Source organism: Callospermophilus lateralis, chromosome 13 (assembly GCF_048772815.1).
Source record: "Callospermophilus lateralis isolate mCalLat2 chromosome 13, mCalLat2.hap1, whole genome shotgun sequence".
Classification (NCBI taxonomy): Eukaryota; Metazoa; Chordata; class Mammalia; order Rodentia; family Sciuridae; genus Callospermophilus; species Callospermophilus lateralis.
In genome coordinates, this window is record NC_135317.1 from 32,100,387 (window position 1) to 32,117,022 (window position 16,636).

The 16,636-nt window shown below is 41.3% G+C and overlaps 1 protein-coding gene across 13 annotated transcripts in view; it reads right to left on the bottom strand.

The window, feature by feature from the left end:
• Positions 1-16,636, bottom strand: part of Kiaa1217 (KIAA1217 ortholog) — a 458,856-nt gene that overhangs the window by 143,611 nt on the left and 298,609 nt on the right. For all 13 annotated transcript variants that reach the window (XM_076832183.1, XM_076832182.1, XM_076832181.1 and 10 more), the window contains one exon: positions 7,280-7,478. In XM_076832183.1, the coding sequence (XP_076688298.1) occupies positions 7,280-7,478 (199 nt within the window). The remainder of the gene's footprint in view (positions 1-7,279; positions 7,479-16,636) is intronic.

The following is a 16,636-nucleotide window of genomic DNA, read 5'->3' on the forward strand; positions in this document are numbered from 1 at the left end:
CCAGTCTACATCAGTTTTCATGGAATTTTCTGTGACAGAACCACCATATCTACAAACAGAAAATCAGTCAGTGTGTAGTTGCACGGAACTGAACCAGCTGCATCTAGTTAAAGGAAAAATGGGTTCATTAAATAGCTTGCAGAATCACTGGACTGAATTTTCACTGTAGAACTGGGCCACTGCATAACCCCTTTGACAAAGAAGCAGCTTCCTGGCACTCTGGGCAGGTGTGACTCTGAAGCCATGCTGCCTTGATCAGGGAGCTGCCAGGACTGTGGTAGGGCCTGGCAACACCTGGCCCTTCATAACTACAAAAATGTATGCGCTACATCCATTCTCTGAACCCTATCAACCTAGTTACTGTGGGCTGGGACCCTGGCAAACAATGCTGAGGACACCCAAGAGCATCAGTAACTTTGCCTTGTCACCCACCATCCAGAACCTTGCACATTTGATATTTTAGAATGAGCCTGTTTTCCAGCCTTAGTGGTAGAGGAAGACACAACAGGAGAAGGTGGGAGCGGGGATTTGTGTCTGTCATCGTAGCCACCCAACCTGGTCCACTTGGGCCAGGGCACTCGTTCTGGTGCTATCAAAAACATGCTGGCATTTTTTTTTTTTTTCTAGTATCCTGAAAAGGTCAGGGATATGGCCAAATCTATTAACTTGCTATGAAAATCTTTTCTACAAATTTCTGTTGTATTAATAACATTGCAATCACTTCCAGTGCTTAGGACCACAGATATCCTATTTTACTTACTCTGCAGAATAATACTTTTCTTATTTGTTTAAAATTAGTTTTTTTTTTAATAGTCAATGGATAATTGTTCATGCTCAAACAATCTAATGCTGGTCTTACACACTCCCTTTGGATTTCCCCCTTTGGAAATGGACATCTCTATCCTTTGCCCTCCCCTCCAACCTAGTCCTGCACACCCACAAGATTGCAGATTCTGGCAGCCAAGAACCACCCTAAAATTCCCACAGGGCATGACGACCAATAAAGTTATCAGCTTGGAATGAAAAAACAGCCATACATTCAATAATTCACACCACTAGGGACCTTGTCCCGCAACAAGTCTAAAATCCTCCTATGCCATTGAAAATCATTTTTGCCTTAGCAGTCTGAGTGTTGAAGAGGCAGTTCGTTACAGAAATGGCAATACCACTGGCTGCTAGTCTGGTGAGCAAGACTGTTTTCTAAAGCTCTCCGTGTGGATTATGGTCAACAAAGGAATCTGGCTGCAAGAAGAAGAAGTTGCTGCTGCTGTTCTTGTTTTCATGAGTTTTATTTTCAAATTCCTGAGGGCACACAGAGGGGTGGGAACATCTTGTGGCTACCCTTTCCCCGAAGGCCAACTAGGGAGCAGCCAGACAACAACCCCTGCCTATGGTCACATTCCAGATGGGATTTATAAGACAGCACCGTGATTAAAAGGCAACTACTCCATCATTAAGACTGCAGACCTAATATCAGTGGGGACAATTTTTCATGGAAATTATTTCTAAAACCAAGCCCTACTGAAAAGTGGGTTTCGTTTTTTTTAGGCTGCCTTTCTTCTGGTAACTCTATTTTCTCCAAAAAGAGAGTGAAGAGAAATGGCACAAGTTCCACAGCTGTGTTTTGGATGGGTGGAGTGGACGGGAACCCACTGCCCTGGAGAAGAAGTGAAGATTGAAAGATGGAAGGCCACTGGACCCAGTCATGTGCTAAGTCACAGCCACTGAACAAATTTCTTTCTTTACCTTACTGCTTTGTACATCTCTAAGAATGGCTAGTTGGCCCTCAGCATCAGAAGGGACTGTGTTTTACTGTCATTTGGCTTTCCCTGAAGGCTCATTGTTAAATGAAATCTTACATGAAACCTCTTTGAAATGACAAGCTCGCATCTTGCATTCCAACACAGTTGTGCCTCAATGTCCACAGGGGATCGGTGCCAGGATCCCACCTCAGATACCAAAATCTCCCAATGCACGAATCCCTTATATAAGATGGCATAGGATTTACATGTCACCCATGCATACCCTCCGGTACACTTATAATAGCTTGAACAATGATAGTGCTATGTAAATGGTTGTTAAAATCATTTAGGGAATAATGACAAGCAAAAGAAAGTCTGAACATGTTCGAATTTCATTTTTTTCAAAGATTTTTCAGTCTGCAGTTGGATGAATCCAAAGATTCAGAACTGGCAGATACAGAGGGTGACTTGTGTTTATGAGCTACAAAATGTACATATATGCTAAATATAGCTATGTATATATTTATTTATACATAAATATATCACATACTGCTCTCCATTCTATATCCTATATGTCTCCTAACAGCCTCTGTAAAATGCTCAGCCTTCCTGCATTCCTCATTCTGGAAATACACTGAAGCCACAGAACAAGGGGTTATTCAAGTGGAATAATTGTGAAGGTTTATCTTCAGGCACAGGCAGCCTAAAGTGAGGTAAGGTTTAAACCCAAGGAGTGGGAGTGTTTCGAGAATTCTGTCCATCCAGGCTCTACCATGAAGGTGTCAAGTCTTTTGATAATGCTGGGAGGGACTCCAGTAATAAATAATGCTATGTGCTGAAACACAGGTGGGGGACAGGGCTTTTCTTGTTCAACTTCATTCCAGACTCTGACTAGAGGGTGGCGGTGGTGGCATCTTACAGTCCTGGGGTGACATTTGGGTACGCACTTCAAAGGTGCCAGTGGGACACAGCTTCCAGTGTAAAATTCAAGTAGTTCCCAAAACTCAGTGATCACAATAAACAGTATCTTAATGTGATACTTTTAAAATTCAAGGTTAATTCAAGAATCAATGAAACTAAACTAAACGTAGTCTTCCCATATGATCCAGCAATTGTGCTCCTTGGAATTCACTCGAAGAAGTTGAAAAGTTCTGTCCCCACAAAAACCTCCACTCGGATGTTTTTAGCAGCTTTGTTCATAACTGCCAAAACCTGGAAGCAACCAAGATGTCCCTCAGTAAATGAATGAATAAACTGTGACACATCTAGATTCTGGAAAATTATTCAGTGCTATAAAGAAATGATCAAGCCAGGAAAAGACATGGAGGAAACGTAAATGCACATTACTAAGTAGAAGAAATCAACTTGCAGTTTACATTCTGTCTGATTCCTTTATGACATTCTGGAAAAGGCAAAACTATAAAGGTAGCAAAAAGCTCAGAGGTTGCTAGGAATTAGGGGGAGAGAGATAAATAGGTGGAAGACAGAGGATGTTTAGGGCGGTGAAAATACTCTGTATGAACATGGCATCATAATTTGTGCAAACTCATACAAAGTACAAAACCAAGAGTGAACCCTAAGGAAAACTATGGGCTCTGGGTGGTAATGATGTGTAGATGTAGTTTCACCAACTGACCCCAATGCACCCACTCTGGAGGGACACACTGGCAGCAAGGGAAGCTGTACGTGTGTGCGGTGGGGATATATGGGAATGCTCTGTGCTTTCCTCTCAGATTTGCTCTTAACCTAAAACTGCTCTGAAATAATAAAGTCTTTAAGAAAAAAAAATATGCCCAGTACGGCAGTGCATGCCTCTAACCCCAACGAGTCAGGAGACTGAAGCAGGAGGATCGCAAGTTCAAAGACAGCCTCAGCAACTTAGAGAGGTTCTAAGAAACTTAGGGAGACCCTGTTGCAAAATTTTAAAAATAAGTAAACAAAAATATAAATAAATAAATAAATAAATAAATAAATAAATAAATAAAAGGCCGGGGATGTGACTCAGTGGTTAAGCACTTCTGGGTTCAATCTCTGGTTCAAAAAAAAAAAAAAAACTACAATGAGCAAACCATGAAAACTTTCAAGAAATAAAGATAAACAGGGCTTTGAAGGAGATCTTAAGGCTCTGTGGATTAAGATAAACGTCAATGCACAGTTCTAAAAGACCAACTACGGGTTTCCAGGAGGTCCCAGCTCTAAGTGTCCAATCTGCAGCCTCTGAGGCCCCTTGGGGTCACAATTATGCCACCATCATGCTGTGGACACCGTAACTCTAGGTTCTCCAGAAAGTGCCGCTCTTCCCAGGAGCCTGTGTTAAAGAAGGCCAAGTACAAGGGGATTTATCTAAAGACAAGGCTGAGCAAGTCCCCTAGCATTTAGACTCTTTGTGACTCACATTTTCCCCTTTATTTCCCATCCCTGTCAAACAGATTTACACCAGGCGGGCCAGGTGCATCTGGGAGGACATTTCCAAATTGGCCTAGAAGAGGTGGTCAAGGGCAATTCCAACCTTGCTGTCCAGGTGCCGGCTTCATTTTCTAAAACCATAGCCTTCCTCACTTTGGCAAATTTCTCCTTCTCTCCTGTCCTCTCCCTGTGTCGTTTGTTTCTATCCAAAAATTAGGAAAAATCACAGATCAAAAAGCCGCTCATGAAATTGGCAGAATAAATATTTGGGACTTTTTTTTTTTTTTTTTTTTAACGTACTGTGGCAGAGTGTGGAGCAGCACTTTACGGGAAAGTGGCTGCAGAGTAAAACAGTGCTTTGTAAAAGTACAGCCACCCCTGTGCACAAACACCAGCCACTCTCAGCAACTCCTTAGGCAAGGCTGCCCCCAGCTCCTGCAGTCTCTCTGCCCTGAGGCTTGGTTCCTGAACTCTGCAAGTATCTACCTGCACAGCCAACTGTGGATGCTGCCAGGGGAAATTCCTGCCTTGGAAACAAAGGATCTATTATCCAACACTCAAGGTCCCCCAGGTATGGGGGGAAGGGGAATTGGCAGTTCTTTTTATCTTCATTTTCTTTTGCAAAGTAGAGGCTATCTCTACAGAGACCTGAACCTCACTCATTTCCTGCAAAGCACAAAGGAGAAATTCCACTCCCAGCCTGGCTCCTGCTCCAGGTGTGAGCAGGGTTGAGAAAGCACAAAGCTCTTCAATCCAGAGGAAAGCCACAGCCTGGTGGCAGTGGAAAAGCCGTGTCATCTTCATACAGCATGCTCCTGTACCTTCATGTATAAGGTGAGACTAACAGGAACTAGAGGTCTGTACTTCCTGCCCCTGCCATTTAAATAACTGTGCCCTACTAACAAACAAACAAACAGGCAGATTTTCCGTGGCCTTCCTCTCTCATTTGAAAAATAAGGACCCTGCATTACTAATCTAAGATCAAGTATGCAAATTTAATATTAAATATTAATGACGAACCTTTGCATGAGCTTTATATTTAGTAAAATTGAAACGACAAGGATTAGCATGGCTGACTCTTGCACAAACCAGGAAAATAAAAAATGTTCCATGTTCTTAAGATAATCAGTGATATCTTCCAAATAAACAGAAGAGAGGCACTCAAAGGGTCCCAGCACACAGTAATGATAAGGAGACGGAAACATTAATTGCCCTGATTTGATCAATACATACTGTACATGTGATGAAGCATCACACCACACCTCATAAATATATACAATTATGTGATCATAAAAGTTTATTTTTTAAAAGTTTAAGTGCACCGGGGCTGTACTCAGCGGTAGCGCACTTGCCTGGCATGTGTGCGGCACTGGGTTCGATTCTCAGCACCACGTGTAAGTAAATAAAGGTCTATCAATAACTTAAAAAAAAAAAAAAAGTTTAAGAACCCAAGTGTGGTGGTGCACACCCGTAATACCAGTGACTCAGGAGGTTGAGGCAGAAAAATCACAAGTTTAAAACCAGCCACAGCAACTTAGTGAGGTTCTAAGCAATTTAGTGACACCTGGTCTCAAAATTAAAAAAGAAATATCAAGGGTTGGATATGTGGCTCAGTGGTTAAGCACTTCTGGGTTCAATCTCTGTTACAAAAAGAAAAAAAGAAAAAAAAAAAGCTTAAGGCAAAGTAACTACCCTACTTCGATCATTATATGATGTATACACATGTTGAATTACACTGTACTCTATGTTTGTCAGATTAAATTGATAACTAATGAAAAATTACTAGGCAAAAGTAAAAAAAAAAAAAAGAAAATATTGACAACCCAGAGGATAATAGTTTTTTGTTTTGTTTTTAGGACCAATTTGCTCTGGTTGGGGAAACAAAATCAAAGTAGCATTGTATCTATCTGCCCCTTTCTTCTCCCAGCAAAATACTTGCTAGGTTTCACTGGCAGAATTCAGCTGTCTTCTGCCTGAAGATTTTTTTCACGTTGACCCTTTTCCTCTTTGATGTTACCCTGACTTCATCTGTCTGCACCCACAAGTACCAAGTGGGAACCTGCAATGTGTGGCAGACGAAGCATATGAAACACCAGCCCAGCAGCATGCTCTGCAAAGAGGCTTAAATTCTACTTGATCCTGTGACTTGTGCATTTTGTAAAGGGAGAAAAAAAAAAGGAACAACAACAACAATAAAACACAAAGCAAGCTATAAAGTGAATTTCCTATAAAAATAGATGATATGTGGTAATGGTAGAAAGTTAGAATCTCTGCTTCCTGGGAAAACTTTCTGTAAAGAAAAGCAGCTTCCTATTCGTGGCTTTCACAACCGTCGTCCTGGGAGTGATGGCCACGATGGCCCCCTTCTTCCTGGAGCCATTCACATCCTCTACTAGACTGCCAGACAAGTGGTGTGAGGCTGCTAATACCCTCCTCTCCGGGCATGCGCCCTAACCAGTGGCTCTGGGACTGGTGGAGGAAGCCTTGGGAGGTGAGGCCAGGCTTTCTGTAGTCTGTCCTTGGAATTCCTTATTCCAGGAACACAGGAAAGTACTACCAGCCTCATGGCTCAAGCTGCTAATTTCAGCCACTTCTGAATGTGCCCAGTCTCAGCAAATCTTCAATACTTGATATTTGTTATGGTTTGGATTTTAAAGGTCTCTTAAAGTCTGTATGTTAAAAGCTTGATTGCCAGACTGTGGTGATTACTGGGAGACAGTGGGACTTTATGGAAGAAAGTTAGATCATTGAGGGGTGTACCCTGGAAGGGGATTTTAGGATTCTCTGTTTGCTTTCTGGCCACCATGATGTGACAGCATGGCTCTACCATGCATTCCCTGCCATAATGTACTACCTCACCACAGTTCCAAAAGCAATGGACCATGGACTGAAATCTTTAAAACCATGAGACAAAATAGGTCTTCCTTATAAGTTGATTATCTCAGTTATTTTGTCACAGTGATGGAAAGCTGACTAACATAATAATATTAAATCAACAAAATTCCCCAGGATCTGTGTTTTTACAAATAACAGTTGAATTCATATTTGAACACACGGATTTGTGTTCAAAAGTGTAAATATACACATGTACAATCAGAAAGAGGCATCAGAACCTGCCTCCGGAAGCTTACCCAGAGATCTTTCTTTCGTCTGGTTGGTTGACCTCACCACAGGGAGGCTTGCACGAGTTCGGCTGCCTCTGGAAAAAGGACTTGGCGCCTCCCCTTCAGACATGGCTTCCAAAGAATCACCGGACGTCTCTGATAAATGCTCGACTGGGTCACTCAAACTGGGAGGTTGAGGACTGTGAGACAGTTTGGGACTTCTTGTCTGAAAAAGATATTTTTAAAGACAGTGGGAAAATTGATTAATTATACTGAAAATATTTTCAATGCTATCTTTGCCAATCTAAAAATAGAATATGGCCAAGGGGGAAAGGCTATCAGAAGGATTGAATGGGGTTAGTTGTGAAGGTTACTGAAAAAAATTATCCATGAATACTCCATTAAGAGCATTTTACTACTGGACATCTAGTGTACAAATGCCATTTCAAACAGGGAGTTGGGGACAAGTCATGTCACAGGAAAAGAATGATGGCAAATCAATTCCTTTTTCCAGACAAATTTTCACAGTTGTCATCACAACAGACGGGACTGTGCACATTTCAATACACCCAACAGGGATGCAGTACCCACACCAGAGTGGCTGAACACAGCCAGTCCTTCTGAGTCGTTTATCAAGGCTGTTTCCAAAATCAGCAAACTAAAATGGTGAAGGGAGATATTTATATCACCATTGAATACTTTTATTTTGAGGCAGCAAAATCCCATAAGTAAGATTATATCTAGCTTTGGTTATTATTTACCTTGCTAATCAAGAAAAAGTATCTATAATGACTTAAGCCAACCCACTCAGCACCCAGTTGAATTTCTCTCCTAGTCATTGCTACTGCAATGGCAGCGGGTGAATGTGCAATATGCTCATGATCTATTAGTCAATACTATTCTTGGAACATGAACTACAAGTGGGCACTGTGGGAGATTCAAAAGAAAGAGGCAACATGTAGACTAATGTCAAAAGTTTCTGAACTAATTGGTGAAATTTGTGAAGAACAACAAATAACCCAAGGTAATGTATAATTAAAGTATAAACTATGAATTGGTGATATATCTATTTGCTTTTCAACAAACACTTGTTGAGTACTTCCTGTGTTCCAGGCACGATGCTAGGTATTGGGGACAGAATACTGCACAAAACAAACAGGACTTGTGCCCTGATGGTATTCATAATCCAGAAAGAGGACACAATTGAAGATAAATTAAGGGTGCAAGGAAGTGTGCAACTCAAACGGTGGTGGTGGTGGGGTTATGAGTGGAGAGACAGAAACACAGAAAAACTTTGATCCCAGAAGGTAGGGACAAAGAGAGTAAGAAAGATACCCTGGTTGTAGGGGATAGCCTGTGCTAAGGTCCCACACCAGAGAAAGTGGTGATCCCTGGAGATTTGGTGGGCAAGAGAGCAGAGCACACACAAAGTCTTGGAATCATGGTGAGAATTCTCCCTTTGACTGCCTAGTAACAGAAGGCCATTGAGGTAGTTAGGGAAAGGGATGAGGTAGGAAAGATCAGATAAATTTTTTTGAAGATCACTCTGGCTATTGTGTAGAGATTGGAGATTATACATGTACAAGGGCAGAGAAGGTGAGCTAGAAAAACAGGGGGGTTATGCTGAGTGAATGCATTATCTCAATTTCCCCTTCTTCCATGGCCCATCTTTATTACATGATTCCATGCACTAGCTGGGAAGCAAACTGATTTGGAATTAACAAGGCAGGCTGGTGATAGGAAACTAGTCATCTCCAAGAGCCAGGTTTTGGTATGTTGCATTCTTAATTTCCTTTAATCCTTCCTAAGGCTGCCAATGCATTTTGACATTAAGCACCAAGACTCTTAACTCTCAAGGTAGGGCCAGCTTCTTGGAAGTACACTGCAAAGTCAGGCAGGGCCCTGCTCTCCAAAGGGTCTGCAGATGGTTTTATGCTGCACTATGGCATTCCTAAACTTCTCAATGAGTTTTTTTGAACAAGAGACCCTGGAAATCATAGAGCAAGTAAGTCTTCCTCCAGGCTCTGACTTCAATTCTTTGACTCTGGCATTCTTTGAGGAATGCCCCAGGTGTGCTGGATACTCAATTGGACACTTTGAGGATTGCATAGTCCATTTCTCCCCCTCTTTCTTGAAATATGTACAAGGAAAACTCTCTTGGCAGACGCACTATCATGTTACCTGGACACACACACACACACACACACACACACCTTGCTACACCTTTCAGAATCTTCTCATAGAGAGAAGTAGGAATAAGATAATTCTTCTTCTTCTGCATCCCCAGAAGGCTTTTGGGGAGATGCCTGGGTATCTCATAGGAAACTCAGCCAATGAGATTACAAGTCAAAATCATGGCCAGAATGGACATCCATTAACAAGCAAATTGTCCTGGCTGGTTAATTTTTCTGTGCTTATTTCCAAAGTGGTTTGTTCCCAGATTTATTTTTCATAAAGCCTGCTTCTATTATGGGGATCTGGCTTTGGCACTCTTTAAGAGTATTATTTGACTAGGAAAATCATCCCTAAATGAATAACTTGCTCACCAAGATTTATAAAAATTTATGTGGTCTTCAATGAAGTAGTTTCCCACTTACTATGCTCAGCAGAATAGCAAACTAAGATGCCCTCATTCCTACCTTAAAAAAAAAAAATACACATTTAGTTTAGCAGCATAGCCAAGAAATAACATTACTGTAAGCAATAAGGCAGCATTTACCACCTCTACTGGTCATCTCTGCAGCCTACAGCAGGCACGTTACATTTGATGAGTTGTCATTTTCCATTGTAAAAAGCAATAATCCTTGAAGAAAATAAAAATCAAATCTCTGTTTCTTCTTCAGATCATCATAGTGGTAGGTAAGTATTAAAATAAAATGTAAGGGCTAATCTATTTTTTCTAACTGCTTATACATAGCTATTCAGTTCTATATATAAACTCCTCCTCTTCTCTTTTTTTTTAATATGTCATTCACTTTCTCATTGAAAACTATCCCTGTATATTAGCAATCTCCTCACACATGGTACCCTCCCCTCTGATGTCAGCTCGCTGCTGAGACATCATTTAGTTCAGGGAGAAGACAATGGAAATTGCTGACTGCAGGATCCGAACATTGACTTGATACATTGAAAAAATAAAAAGGTACAAAGCATTTGGAAGAGGAACTCAGCACAGTGCTAGGCTCTGGGGGATGACAGCTTCTAAGGCATTGAAGGTATCTTTTGGGACCAAAGATAACATATCCATAACAGTAGAGCTAAGAAGCAAGCCATGGTGGTACAGAGAGGGGTTTCCGTACCACCTTGGGCCCACCTACGGAGTTGGCCCTCTATCGACTGAGACCTCCGAAAACATGAGCCAAATAAACTTCTCCTCCTCCACCTGTTCTTTTTCAGATTGTTTGGTGACAGCAATGAAAAAGTTGACTAAAACAACTGTCTAGAGCAGTAGTACCCCCATTATTTTGTATTTCAAGGAGTAGACCTTTCAAAAAAATTATAGGAGGTTACAAGGTGGAATACTGTTATTCTTGCAAAGTTAGAGGTGATGAAAAAATAACTTTATGGCTGGTGGTGTCACTTAGTGGTAGAGCCTTGCTGTGCATGCATGAAGCCCTGAGTTCTATCCCAACCCCAAAACAAGATAAAACAAACCCTACTGTCTATGGATCATTATTATCCCAAGAAAGCAAAAATATTTTAATGCCCTGAAAAGAAAGGCAAGATACTCATGCAATTTTAGATTTGATCTCATTTTGCCTCAGCTAAAACTTTTTCTCCGTGCTCCATGGTCTACAGCTCAGTAGTGGAAGCCTGGGCTCTAAAATGCTGAATAAGGAACTGTCCCTACCTGGGGAGGGAGCAGGGGACTAGGGAAATAAATGTTCTCTGGGCCCCTTGAGCAGGCTTCAAGTTTCCCTAAGACTGGATTTCCCTTCTTGCTCAGGGAACCTCTAACACCAATCTCCTTCTGTTTCCATCACAACCTTCTAGAGATTTCTATAGGTCATCCCCAAACCTACAGACTCAAACGATAACAGGGGGTCTGTACAAGTCTGAATGCACTTGTCCTTTCTAGTCTTCTCTTCTTCAAAGAGGATTTCCTATTCCTCCCAAAACACTGGTGTCAGAGGCTTCCAGTAGCTCTCCTCTCAGCTTCATCTACAATTTATAGAATATTCTCTTCCTAATGGAGGGGTGAGGGAGGAGTGAAAGGAACTAACATATGGAGTGCCTGGGTCACCATGCCAGATGATTGATATGGAAATCTCATTGTAACATCACTGGTCACCATGGAGAAAACAGCAATGCTGACCAACTGGTACTGAATGAAGGCACTGAGATCCAGTGTGTAGGATTCCACAGCTGATACTCAATGGTTTGGTTGTTTCACCAGGAATCTGGGGGTGCTGGCTCTCATTTAGCTTCCACCAAAAGTTGGTCAGTGTCTAAACTCATTGGATCACAACTATCTTATCTAAAAGGCAAGAGCTTGAACTAGTTGGTATTCGAGATCCCTTTCAGGACTAAAATTGCATAACTCTAAGATATACATCATACAAAGAAGAAAAGATCATGTCATCCAAAAAACAAAAAAATCAGTTGACTGAGGTTTCCTACAAATTATTTACCATATTGCACCTGCTCTATAGAAATATATAACGAGGCAGTGGCAAGATCTAGTTTTCTGCACAGCATTAATTTTTAAAAGACTGCCAGGCTTGCATTTTTATCACTGTGAACAAATATTTGCTGAAACGTTCACTGTGTGCATTATGCTTTACTAGGGGATCAGATTTATTCTTATTTTTTTGCAATGCTGTTGGATTTGAAGACCACAGCCAAAGAGGAAGGAAAATTAGAGAGTCATCGATGATATTTTTTTGTTCATGTTTTTCAGATCCTTTAAATTTCTAAAATGAAATGCTGAGGTCCAGAAAAGGAATCAAAACTGTAGCTTTATGTAACAAGTTTATTGTCAGGAACAGTAGGGTTTCTGGTTAGCCAACTGTATTCACCTTCCTTCAGAGTACATTCTATTTTGAGGAGAAAAACCAATGTTGCCTTAATGAAGTTTCACTTCATCCTAATTAATGCCCAATTTGCCACAGAGAATTCAGAAATATAATGAGGCTTCCCACATGCAAATGTATTCGGAGTGACTCATTCTAGTCCTCATTAACTGACATGGTTAACCATGACACTCTGTGCTTTGACCCATTTCTTGCATCTGTGAAACTTTCAACTCAACTTCATCAAAATTCTGACTTCAATTCCAGAGAACTTTCTTGTTGCCGGAAGCAAAACATGATGTTAATAAACACTGGATCATCCATCGAGGGTAGCTTTTCTCTGCCATTCCTGCTCCACGATACTCTAGTAGTTCAAGGAGAACTAATGAACTCACTATGGAAGGTCTACACTCTACCTTAGAGGTCCTTTCTACAATCCACAGTGCAATCACCTCGTTTCCATTCTCTGCTCTTTCTTCTAGTCTTTTTTCAAGGACTCTGAGTTTGGGACTGGGGATGAGAAGACAGGCAAAGTCCTCCCCAACATCACACCTGGCTTCCATTCGGTCTCCGGTCCTTACAGACGCCCACCCCAGGTGGCAGCCTCAGTAGAGACCCTCTCCTTCCAGGTGTGCTCTGGAGCAGGTCTCTCTGCACGACGCCCTCCTACTTCCCAAAGCTTCTGTGGCCATCACTATCTGAGCAGTTATCCCCAGCACCATTCTTATGATGATGGTTAATCTGGGAAATGGACTGAGGGCATCCACGGTTCTAGATGATGACAAGTGGATGTGAAAACTGTGATACATCTGGAAGAAAGAACTGTAGTTTTGTTATAGTCTTGTAACTTTTTTTTTTTTTTTTTTTTTTGGTGATGGGGATTAAACCCAGGGCCTTACGCATGCGAGGCAAGCCCCCTACCAACTGAGCTATATCCCCAGCCCCAAGTCTTGTAACTTTTGAGTGGGCCTGGCATTGAAGACTCTGAAGAATGGTGGTAGAGGAGAATCAATCAGCTATCATTTTTATTAAAAAAACAAAAAACAAAATTGGGCACAAGCAGGAAAGAGTCCTGTTGTTAATCAAGAGCAAGAAATAAATTCATACAAGATTTTTGTGTATTTCTGGGTCTTTCGTGTTAGCAGTTTGGAGAAACATATGCCGGGTTTATTAGAGAAACTTCTGGGCCTTATAAAGAGGAAGGTCTGTAGGCCCAAACCCTCATTGTAATGCCAACTTCCAACTCTGCACACCTGAGATTCTCCTACCTTAAGTTCAGTTTTGAAATTAGTATTTTCTTTCCCCAAATTGGACAAGGAGGGAAACATTTTTTCTAGGATGTATTTTGATGAATTATCCTTGATAAACTCAGTTCAGACCTGGTTTCTTCAAGGCTAATATTTCAATGCTTTCCTCCCTCTTCCATCAGAAGAGTATCCAGACATTATTCATGATTTTCACCTGTGAAAACAACCATGTTTGGTCTGGAGTCAAATCAGATGATTCAGCAGCTGAGCCAACCATGCCTATTGCTTTCACGGTTTCCTTCCCTGGATGCATTATTTCACGATCAGATCAGAAGGATGTAAAACCTGCGATGCCAGGTACTCACTGTCCATTGACGGCCTGTCGAGAGCCAGCCACAGGCATGGGTGTGGTGAGCTACCCATGGCTCTGTGCCAAGTGGACCCCCCTTTGTGTGCCTATCTCACCATTCGAAGACACCAGCCAACAAATGTCAAGAACACCTCTGTGCAGAAAAGGGTGTTCCTCATCTTTTAAAGTAACATTCGCAATACAAACATACTCCTACTAGAGTATAATCTGTATGTTAGATTCCTCTTTTGAGATAGTATTAATTTATCTTGTCCCTTTTTTAGAAACAAACAAAATTTATGGAACTTCTACTCCTACCTCCAACCTCCTTGGAAAACCGCCATGCTTTTGAGTGCTAAAGTCTTCCCAGGAGGAGGAGTGGAGGGTGCCTGCATGCTACAGAAGTCACCCTGAAAATCCTCTCCCTAGTTTGGGCTTAGAAGGTAAAGGAATTTGGAAAATGAATCTGGATGGGAGAGAAGTTACTTTTGGAAGGAAGGAAGAGGAGAGGGAACGACTTTTCAGAGCCAAGAGGAAGATGGTAGTTTCGTTGTCAGTGGTGTTGATACTGAGGGTGTTCTTCCAACCTGGGAGACCTGGATTCCCTTTGCAGAGAATTACTTTGACTGGGACCATGGCTGTGTGGCATGCTGAAAGTGGCTGAAACCAGGTTCTCAAGCCTAGAAAAGATATGGCAAAGATCCCCGTGTACCTCTCTGCAAACAGACTGCATGGGAGACATTCACTATGAATCCTGGGAGACTCAAAGCCCCTTACCCAGATTTACTGGAAAAGACAAGTGCCCCAGGATTTCTTTATAACCCCAAATGAGAGAGCAGTATTTTCCTTGAATATGAGGAGAATGAAATTTCTCAATAACTGCTGAAGCCAAGCCAGATTATTTTGATTTAGGAAAATTAAGAAAAATAATATATTCTACATTTGAGTGGCAGAGAGCAAATCTCTACTTATTACATCTTTAATAAAATAAATAAATCTAGAAAAACCTTCCAAGGCTGGTTAATAAATTACAGTGTATTCCTACCCTGGAATACTATGCAATCATACTAAAGGTATTTTAAAAGAATGTTTCTATGTAATTTAGAAAATGAAAGCAATACATCCAAACATTAGCATTGGTTTTGTTTTGATGGGGGCTATCATGAGTAACATTTTTTTCTTCATTTCTCCAAAGTTAGAATGTATTGCTTTCATATATCAGAGAATTACTGAAAAAGCAAGATATTTTTAAACAGTAGATTAGGGGAAGGGAAGACTTCCACAGGATAGGATCCAGAAGGATTTCTGTCTATGGTCACCTACAGGTATTTATACTCCTTCCCATCTTTTCTGTGCATTCTGTACAACTGGATTCCAGGTTAAAGGGCTTGTCCTTAGAGAGATGGTCCCCGAAATGAGGGCATAAATGCATAGGGAAAACACAGGAAGGATACATTCTCACTTTCATGCCATGCAGAATTTGGCAGGAACCCAGAGCTTCCAATTTCAAAAAAAGATGCAGTTAGGAAAGAAGAATCAAAGCCAGCAAATCAACTGTGGACATGCAGATTGCACTTCCCCTCTTAAAGAGAACAGACTTTCACTTCTGTAGTGCTAATGTCATTACGACAACTTAATTTTAAGGCCTTTAAAATCTGACTCCAGGTAAACTTGGAATTTTAGCAATTTTTTATTCTCTCTTGACTATTTTTCTACTCTTTAACCCCTTTGTGGCATGCAACTGACAATGGTTCTCCTTTTTTGCTCTAAGAGGTTTGGTTCTGCCTAGAGTTGCTGTTTGAGTCTGTTTCCCTGCAGACTGGACATGGGCACCTCACCTGGTCTGAATGCACAGTAGCCCTTCCAACTCTCAGGATTAGATGTCAACCTGACATCTGTCTACCTGGTGGTCTACCTGAAACACAGGCTGTTCTCTGAAATTACTCCTGCTTTTTGACTCCTCCCCAAAGCCAGCATGAGATAAAGGCTATTTAAAGAAGATGAGCCCTCACTCTCAGCCTTTCTCTTTGGTCTCCTTCTATCAAGTTAGAAAGTTCAATCATCAGCAAGTTCCACATCTGGATCTCACTAACTCAGCCCCACCCCTTTCAGCATTCGCTCAGGCACAATTTTTGTTATTTAGTGGTATGTTTTCCTCTTTTATTTTGCTGATACAAAATAAAAGGCTAAATGAAGAATAATGTTTACTTGTTGATTCTGCCTACGTTGTTGGTCCATGTCCCTTTCATGAAGGCATGAGCAAACAGCAGTTCTTTTAGATTTTAAGACAATGAAAATGTTTTGCTGCCTGAAGGGTTCATAAGTCTTAATTTGCCACATAATAAGAATCATGTAGAGTATGGTACAAAACTGGAATCTTGAAGCTAAACTGAGTGTTCGAGAAAATCCTAGTACTTGTATCTGTAAATTGGCTTCCTCCTCCCACAAGGCTTCCCCTTTGATTTTTGTTGTGTTCACCTTAGTGGGGATGTCACTTTATAGCACATTGCTTTGAATCAAGCAATCAATTAATAGATTCCTTCCTTTGTCTCTTCCTGAAACAAGCAAGGTATACCTTATAAACAAGCAAAATGTAGAACAGGCGTTGGCTCCCACAGTTCTCATTGGATGACATCTGAGCAGGCTGCAGATGCCTTTGGAATTCAGAGTCAGGAATGTGCTTTAAAAGGCTTCGGGATAAAAGGTGGCTGTGTGAGGATGGCTGTTATTATAGTGATGAAAGGAAAGGGACCTGCTTGCAGGCTTTGATATTTCA